This window comes from Crocodylus porosus, unplaced genomic scaffold, assembly GCF_001723895.1.
Source record: "Crocodylus porosus isolate Cpor-Errol unplaced genomic scaffold, CroPor_comp1, whole genome shotgun sequence".
In the NCBI taxonomy this organism is placed as follows: Eukaryota; Metazoa; Chordata; order Crocodylia; family Crocodylidae; genus Crocodylus; species Crocodylus porosus.
The window spans coordinates 45,852,107-45,861,579 of NW_017728906.1; the positions used below are offsets into that span (position 1 = coordinate 45,852,107).

Sequence of the window (9,473 nt, forward strand, 5' to 3'; positions counted from 1 at the left end):
TCAGATGTCTCTGATGTGCCACAAACTGTACATGCATGCTTGCGGGGATCCTCCCTGAGGGTTCAGGTATGGTTCCCAAAAGACTCTGGGCCAAAGAACTAGAACTAGAGTGCACTGGGGGGGAGGCAGGGGGAGGGTGTGCCAACAGTAGAGTATCCATTGCAGGAGCACTCTAAAAATTCTTTAAGGTGAGGGTTGCCAAAATATGGAATGGGCTTCCACGGGAGGTGGTGCTTTCCCCTACCTTGGAGGTGTTCAAAAGGAGATTAGACAAGCACCTGACTGGGGTTACTTGACCCTAACGCTCTTTCCTGCCCAGAGCAGGGGGTCGGACTCAATGATCTAATAGATCCCTTCTGACCCTAGAAATCTATGAACTCTAAGTTGGGCATGTGGAAGCTAAGTGCAAGACTCCAAAGGCAATAATTGAAAAGATAGAAGAGTAGATGAGACACTGAGAAGAGCTTATGTGGAATGAAAATGGAAGGAAGTCAAGGCCTTCGGTGCAGACTGAGGGTATGAAGGGAAAGCAGGCCTTTGGGCAGCAGCTGGAAACCCAAGAGAATACAAGGAAGTCAGTTTTTGAGTTTTGCAGAGAGGATGCACATGTTCAATTAAAGAAATATAGGTATACATGAAAAGTAGGAAATACTGAAGAAGCTTCTTGTTTTAGGTGAAGAGATATGTAAGTGGTAAGGCCAAGGAAAGGGCACTAGCCAAGAGAACCAAGACTAGGAATGAGAGGAAAGGGTGGTAGAGACTGCAGGTTGGAGAGGAGGGGGCACACAGGTGCAGGAATTAGAGGAGCATAAGGACAGGAAGTAGGGAGAATAGAATTTGATATGAAGAAGGAAAAGCTATAGGATATAAGAGATTATAAAAATAAGAGATGTATATTTATATATATATATATATATATCTTATTTTTTCTCCTCAGTTACAGGATAGACGTACCTCAGGTTATAAATAATACTGTAAATTGTATTTAAAATGTAAAATTTTGTGTATTGTGAGGCACTTTTGAAAAGCGGGCAACACGTAGAGCTTTGGTTCCCTATGCTGGAGACCATAACCCATTTTTCATCCTGCATAATAGTAAGCAAGCAGCTGTACAAACACCTGCAAGTAGTGATCCAATCTCAATGGGAATGTGTTTTGTTGGTGTTTTATTTTGTGTTTTGAGGTGGCTGCTTGTAGATTTCCATTGACGTAGCTCAGCAGCTCTTGTTGTCAGGTCATCCCCTAGTGGGGTGCCTTATTGTGCTCTCTCCTTTTTCCTTTACACTACTTTTATACATTCAAATCTTAGACAGATTTTATGAAAATATTTTTTTCATTTAAATCCAAAAGGTGAGGGAACGCCTAACAGCAACATTGAAATTCCAACTTGCAGTACCCAGTTGTGTTCAAGTAATGCAGCCATCATGCAAACTGTAGGATCTGAAGTTCCATATGTACTGCAACACTGAGGTGAAAAGGAATGCACTGAAATCAGGGGGACTATCTTTAACACTGAATTTTCATGCTATGGTGACTTTAAGTTAGACCCTGGCCATTAGCTTAATGTATTTTTGTCTTTCACTTTTATGATGTTAGTAAAGCAATTAAGAAAGACATCTGATCCAAACTTCAGTTTAATAAGTAGTTTGGGTTTTACGTTCACTTATAATTTTGACTATAAATGGCCTTTTATTACACTGCCCATCAGCCTTTTATTGGACTTACATCACTACATAATATGTAAGGCATCATTAAATGTTACAAAAGTATGCTTTTTGGCCTTTGGTTTGGAAGTTCAAATATAAACAGGAAATGAACCCCAGGCACTTTGGAGTTGGTGTAGTGCACATTTAACATAGCAACCTATCTTAACAAAACAAAACGTTTGGCTAACTGTTTTCTAGAACATGGTAAATGTGATGCAGATCTGCTGCATATGGCAGAAACATACTAAATCAATTGAAAGGCAACACCTTCCTTTTAAATTTTGACATGCTATTTGCTTTAACTTTACAAGCAGTGGTACACATTCTACTCTGCTTGCACTTGTGCTTGGTTCTTGGATATGCTTTATGGTATTAAATCCTTTCCTTATCAGTCTTGCAGAACCCATGCACACCATGTGTCATGTCTATTCCTGTGATTAAAATCATTATACATGAAGAGATAATTGCTGTTTATGATCCAGCTTACAAAAGTAATAATGGATGAAAGTTTTCATTGGGATTTATTTATTTTTGATGTTAACAGTTCCAAGATAATTGCATGCATCTTCTGCTTCTCAAGGGTCAAGGTGTCCTTCCCAAGACTGGATTGTTGGGACCATGAGAAGAAGAAAAGTTTTGTTCCTTTTTAAAAACAAAAAAGGAGAGAGGAGGAGGACAGGACATGTCTTTCATAGATTCCATGAATCTATACAATTTACTTACTGGTCTGGGCAGTAGTATAGACCAGAGATAGGCAATCTGTTCTGGCTATGGGCTGCAATGTCCCATCCCAGATCAGAGGTGGGTGGGTGGGCTGAAGCCTCCCCTCCCCTGCTCTTTTCCCACCAAATGCTGCCAAAATCCCGTGTCCATGGCTAGATCCAGTGGTTCTGTGGACTGGATCCATCCTGTGAACCATAGGCTGCCGACCCCTGATATAGGATGTTCTTTTAAAAACAGGAGTATGGAGTACACCATGAAACAGGAAACTCGAGGACAAAGACTATTATTTAAAAACAAAACAGCTCTTTTTTCCAAGCAAAGCACAGTTGATTATTTCCAGTTCTGTTCCCACAGGGATATTAGGTGGGAAGTTCTTAGAAAGAGGTCGCATTAAGAAGCCTGGGCAGGAGCTCTTTAAAAGTGAGCCATCTGAGTACTACACAGCTCAGGATCTATTTGTTGGAGCCAGAGTTTGTTTCCATGGTCACAACTTTCTGTTGGTCAATGCTGATGAGTATGCTTTCAACTATATGGAGAAGCATGCAAATGAGGTGAACCAAGCTTTTTTTCTTTTTACTTTACTTTGCCTTTCAAGACTGTGAATTCTGTTTCTTAAGTATATAACATGTTTGCAATCCAGTTGCTTCATACACACTGAACTGTCATTATTTAATCAGAATACAGCTTTCATGTAACATTTCTGAACGATTTGCCTTCTAATATCCCAAATTCACTTTGCAGCTGAGGATTCAAGCTTACTTTTAATTCTTTTTCATTATACTCTGCTGATGCTGACATTTCTTTCAGACAGAAAAACAGTAATTAGTGAGGGGCATGGGGGGTGGGGGGAAAGCCTGGTGATAAATACTTTACTGCACCAGTTAAATTTGCACACAGTGAAGATAAAGGGGTTGAAGCTAATCAAAACCACAAAGGTATACAGTAGTTGTTATGGCTGCATCTTCCCACAGCTGTTGTTATGTGAGGTCAGTGGCAGAAACAGTAACTCAATGGGAAGGATATAAAAACAAGCTGTAACAAAGAACTTTAGAAGGGGGTGGGGGAGACGGATGGCCATTGTTCTTTTGTGTATGTAGTGCAGAACTGTTTTGCTGAAATGGTGACAAAGTTATGGATGCACATTTGGGACCTTTTCTCTAAATTTATTTTCAAAAACCATTCTGAAATGCAGATTATTATTATTCTAAACTCTGTCCTAGGAATCTGTGCAGTTAGGATCCAGGAACTTCCGAATTCTGATACTGGCTCTGCCACTGACTTGCTGTATGACTTTGAGTCTCTTGCTATGTCTGAATTATCCCTTTAGTATTAAGGGCAGGCAGTATTAAAGACAGGCAGGGCTCCACTACAGGCAGTGTTAACTTTCACTGCCTGTAGTGGTGGTCCAGGAAACTGTGCCTCAGATACCTGCACTGGGTGCGTCCAGACGAGTGTGGACATGTGGTGTGCGGCGCCGCAAACCTGTCTGCAGCAGCACATGCTGCACACGCCACACATACAGGCATTCCCCATGCTGCTAATTTACAGTGTGGGGGTTTGCAGCATGGGCGATCCTGGTGTCAAAAAAACCCACGCCCAAAATAAGGGTGGTACATGTGGTGACAGTGCGCACCACCCAAAACTGGAGACTGGTCACTGGAGCCACACTTTGGCTGCTAGCCAGGCTCCCTGATGCAGGAGCTTTGGCTGCAGCTCCCAAAGGCCCCCGGGATCCCATGTAAGGCTGCTGGGGCCAGCACAGTTGCTGCCTCAGCCTCCCCTACCCCACCTGGGGCAATATGCAAGAATGAGTATGGCATGGATGTTCTCCAGGGACAAGTAGCAGCCTTGTGGGATGTGTCCACTGAGTCGTGTTTTCTCGAGAACTACCATTTTTCACTGGAGTTGGGGAGAGGGGGAATAAGACTATGCTTCATTGCCCTTTAACAAGAACCAGCATTACCTTTCAACCTTTTATCCAAGTCTTTATGGGGCAGGGAGGGGCTGCGGAAATCAGAGCCTGGGTTCAATCTGTTCCCCATTTATCTATTTTCTGAATGGGAAGCAACAGGAGAAACAACTGCATAAGGATTTTGCCATGTGGGAGCCCAGATCCAAGATGCTGGTAACTCTTAACAAAGTCTTGCAGGTAGAAAAGATGGAAATTGTCATTCTGTTATGCAGCTGTGGTAAAAGTAGAACATACAGTCTTCAGTGCCCTGGGCCACAGACATTATTCTCTTATATGATGTGATCAGGATCTCTTCTGCTCATCTTTGTAAATTTAAGAATACTAACCCAGTCTGACTCAGGGCACATCTACACAAGATGCTTTACTGTGCATTAAATTAATCTAATGCACAGTAAAGTGTTACTGTCTACATATGTTCAGGATTTACTGCACGTTAAATTAGTTTAATATACTGTTTGCTAGTACCAATATGTACAAGTACGAGATAAATGGTGCATTAGCTAATGCACCATAGCATGCATGTAGATGCTGACTGGGAGCAATTTGGGGCCTGCTGCTGCCTGGCTAAACCCCAGTGTGGGGGGAGATGTGCTAGCTGCAGGTGCAGCTGTCTATCCGCCATGTGGGGATTGGGATGGGTCCCGATCCCCACATGGCTGGGGTAGCTGTGCCAGCTGCAGGTGCAGTTGTCTCCCTGCTATGTGGGGGGTCGGGATGGGTCCTGGTCCCCATGTGGCTGACAGAGTTGTGCTGGCTGCTGGAGCAGCTGTCTCCCCACCACAGGATGATCCCTATGGTGGAGAGACAGCTGCCCCTGCAGCCAGCACAGCTCTCCTCTTGATTGAGACTGGCCCCTATGCCCCCTGCCAGCCCCCAGGGAAGCCTGGAGCTCCCCCTGGCAGCTGCAGGGAGATGGGGGGCAGAGTAGGGCAAGAGCAGCCCTGGATTAGGCTGCTTCTGTCAGGTGCAGTTTGCTCTAGACAGGAGCACGTGCGAAGATGTGTGCCCAGAAGCACATTAATGAGCTTGAATTTTCTGTGTAGGTAATTCAGGCACATTAATTACACACGTAGACTTGCCCTCAGTGAAGGGAGGATTATTTGTTTGCATGGTGTTTGTTGAGGTAAAAAGCTGTAATGGCTGAATATTACAATTAAGAAAGTTAAGCTATATACATTACATCTTTTTCCCCTCTGTGATGCGTGTACTCCTAGTATTATGAAAAGCAAATTAAGCTCCAAAACATACAGTGCACCATTGAACTATAAATGTTCTTTGAAGCTGTTTGCATTTGATTAATTCCTAAGCAAATAAATAAGATCTTAGTTTTTCAGGCTGAGTAAATTTATGTATTACCAACACAGAATCCACAGGAAGTGAATAAGAAATGACAACAAAATTCTTCTTATAAAACAAATTTTAATTGTTTTAAAAGAATTGAATTATTTTTGCAGCTAAGATTTTGAAAGAAATTATGAGAATAAGATTTAGTCTTCCACTAATGGCCAGATGTTTTATGTATGTTATTTGAATACTGAATATTAGGATTATGTATACTTATTCTTCTTAGTGGCTCAGTTGGAGATGAATAGAGATGAAAAAATAGACCTTCAGAAAAGTTTTACGATTAGTCTCAACCGTGCTATTTTTTAAATCAATGTTTTTTTCTCACCATTGCATTTGCATTCATATCCTTTGACAACTTTTTACATTACTACCTGTTTTTAAAGCTTGTCAACATTTTTTTTAAGTAGAGAAAATGTAAGCCTTCTGAAGGCTATGCCAGCTGATTACCTGTATTTACTTTCTGTAATTTTTTATTTAAAAAAAAAGAAGAGTAAATTTTCTCAGCACTTAATTTTTTCCCCTCAGAGTCATGAAGAAGATACTGTGTGTATTTGAAATGAGAAAATAATACCATGGTAATACTTAGCAGTTATATAGCATCCTGAATCTGCACAGTGCCATATGTACATTAACTAAGTAGTGCCTTTTTTCTATGTAATACATTTTTTCTTCTTTTCCCTATTCAGTTCTCTATGGCTAACATCAACATCATCCTAAACAAACTAAAAGCTATTGGAGAACCCAGTTCCAGAGAAATCAAGCAAATTTTTGCAGCCACTGACCCTGAACACACCAAGATGATTGAATATGATTCTTTTAGGTATGAACAATAGACTCTCCATTTTAGTTTTTGTTTAAGACCTTTTCAAGGATATGAACAGAGCACCAATATCAACATCAGCTTAAATAATTTTTGGTTTTCACTGTTGCATATTTACTAATGGATGATAGACATTTGTTTGCACTAATTGTAGGATTTTGTGTGAAATGAAATACACAGAAGGTTTTCCAGTGGAATTTAAAGACAAGGATGTTACTGGCTTAGAAGGAAGGAGCAAAAGAGTTTTAAATAGATCTGACAGTACAAATGAACCTATGGCTTCTCTGTGTGACTTTTAGTAGAGGAGGCAGAGAAGACTAGTGCTGAAACTGCATCAACTGGAAAGTATAGTCATAGATTCATAGATGCTAGGGTTGGAACAGACTTCAACAGATCATCGAGTCCGACCCCTGCCACAGGCAGGAAAGAGTGCTGGGGTCAGATGACCCCAGCCAGATGCCTATCCAGCCTTCTCTTAAAGAGCCCCAAGGTAGGGGACAGCACCACCTCCCTTGGAAGTCCATTCCAAATTTTGGCCACCCTTACGGTGAAGAAGTTTTTCCTGATATCTAGCTTAAATCTGCTCTCTGTCAGTTGGTCACCATTGTTCCTTGTTACCCCAAGAGACGTACTGGTGAACAGGGCGTCTCCAATTCCTTGCTGCACCCCACTAATGAATTTGTAGATGGCCACAAAATCACCTCTCAGCCTTCTCTTGCAGAGGCTGAAGAGGTCCAGGTCCCTCAGCCTCTCCTCATAGGGCTTGTCCTGTAAGCCCCTAACTATACAAGTGGCCTCCTCTGGACCCTCTCGAGTCTGTCGACAACCTGCTTGAAGTATGGCACCTAAAACTGGATAGAGTACTCCAACTGCGGTTTGTTCAGTGGTGCATAGAGGGGAAGTATCACCTCCTTGGATCTATTTGTCATTGTCATCTATTTGTCATGCATCTGCTGATGCATGATAAAGTGCGGTTAGCTTTGCTGATGATTTTGTCACACTGATGACTCATGTTCATCTTGGAGTCCACTATGACTCTGAGATCCCTTTCTGCTTCTGTGCTGCTGAGAGGGTCACTTCCCAGCCAGTAGCTGTGCTGGATATTTTTGCACCTTAGGTGCAGCACTCTGCATTTGTTCTTGTTGAACTGCATGCTATTGTGTACTGCCCACTTTTCTAGCCTGTCCAGGTCTGCATCCAATCATTCCCTACCCTCCAGAGTGTGCACTTCACTCCACAATTTAGTATTGTCTGCAAACTGGGACAGAGTACACTTCACACCCACATCTAAGTCGCTGATGAAGATATCGAAGAGTACAGGTCCAAGGACCGAACCCTGCAGAACCCCACTACCTACATCCTTCCAGGTCGATACCAACCCATCTACTACCACTCTGTGGTTGCGACCACTAAGCCAATTTGCCACACACTAGACTGTGTAAACATCTATGTCACAGCCTCATCCTATTCTCATAAATAAATTAAGAGATACCGTATCGAAGGCCTTGCTAAAGTCCAAGAAAATGACATCCACCTCTACTCCTGTGTCTAAGCATTTTGTGACCCTGTCATAAAACAAAACAAGATTAGTCAGGCATGAACTGCCTCCTACAAATTCATACTGGTTTCCCTGCTGGACTCCCACAGATATGATCCTTCATAATCTTTTCAAAGACCTTTCCAAGGATGGAGGTGAGACTGACTGGCCTATAGTTACTCAGATGTTCCTTCCTCCCCTTCTTGAAAATAGGGACCACACTGGCCCCTTCCCACTCCTTCAGGACCTGACCTGAGCACCACGAGCACTCAAACAGCTGTGCCAGTGGTTCTTCTATGACACCAGCCAATTCCTTCAGTACTCTCAGATGCAGCTCATCTGGGGCCTGCTGACTTGAACGCATCCAGTCCATCCAAGTGACTCTACACCAAGTCAGTGTCAACTGTTGGTGGGCTGATGTCCCTCTGATGCCCATCTAAGAACCCATTAGGAGACTTATCTTGAGCCCTGTTCAGGAACACTGAGGCAACTGGAAGATGGGATCCTCCTAAGAGATGCTCTAGTACCTGGGCAGAGCGTTTCTATGGCTGCCCTTTGCCCCGGTGCTGAAGCATGCTGCCTCCACATGTGGGGCAGCCTGGAGCAGTGCAGGCTGCATGGGTCCTAGTGCCGTCCAAGTTAAGTAAGGGACTGTGGGGAGGGGGACTGAAGCGGGGAGGGGGCTATAGGGGTGCAGGGGACTGTGGGTGCAGGTGGGGAGCTGCTCAGGAGGGGTGGGTCCCCTGCCTGCCCCCTGCACAGCCCACAGACCTCTCCCCGCCCCGCAGCAGCAGCCATTGGGGTGCCCAGGGCCCTCCTGGCAAAGCCCTCCCTGCAGCACAGGGCAGTGTAGCTTGGCCACAGGCACCTGGCACCCAGTGCTGCCTGTGCCTATATTGCAGAGGCCCTGGGGAAGGTCAGCACAGGGCCATGCGCCTTTGGGAAGCTCCGGCCCAGTTGGGCTGATAACTGGGGCCCTGCACTGCTCACAGGAACTTCGTGTCATGCCCAGCTGGGTCCTGTGTGCATGGAACTGACCTGGCCCAACGGTGCACGGGGTTCATGCATACAGGACTCAGCCTGGCACAACATGCAATCCCTGCAAGTGGCATGGGGCCCTGGGTGATAGCCCAAGCGGCCTAGAGCTGCCAGAAGGCACACAGCTCTGTGCTGAGCTGGGCTGGGCCCATGTGATTTGGCACAGGCGGTGCCAGGTGGCCAGGGCCAAGCTGCACTGCCCCGTGCCATGGGGGGGCTTTGCCTGGAGGGCCTTGAATGCCTGGATGGTTGCTGCTGTTGTGGAGGGACGCATGAGGGTGCTTTGGGGGGGCAGTCCATATGTTGCGGGGGGGGCTGCACCCTGTGGGG

The 9,473-nt window shown here is 44.5% G+C and overlaps 1 protein-coding gene across 4 annotated transcripts in view; it reads left to right on the forward strand.

Annotated features, from left to right (window-relative positions):
• Nucleotides 1-9,473, forward strand: part of EFHC2 (EF-hand domain containing 2) — an 89,836-nt gene that overhangs the window by 52,140 nt on the left and 28,223 nt on the right. For all 4 annotated transcript variants that reach the window (XM_019529058.1, XM_019529059.1, XM_019529061.1 and 1 more), the window contains 2 exons: nt 2,784-2,980; nt 6,435-6,568. In XM_019529058.1, coding sequence (XP_019384603.1) covers nt 2,784-2,980; nt 6,435-6,568 — 331 coding nt within the window. The remainder of the gene's footprint in view (nt 1-2,783; nt 2,981-6,434; nt 6,569-9,473) is intronic.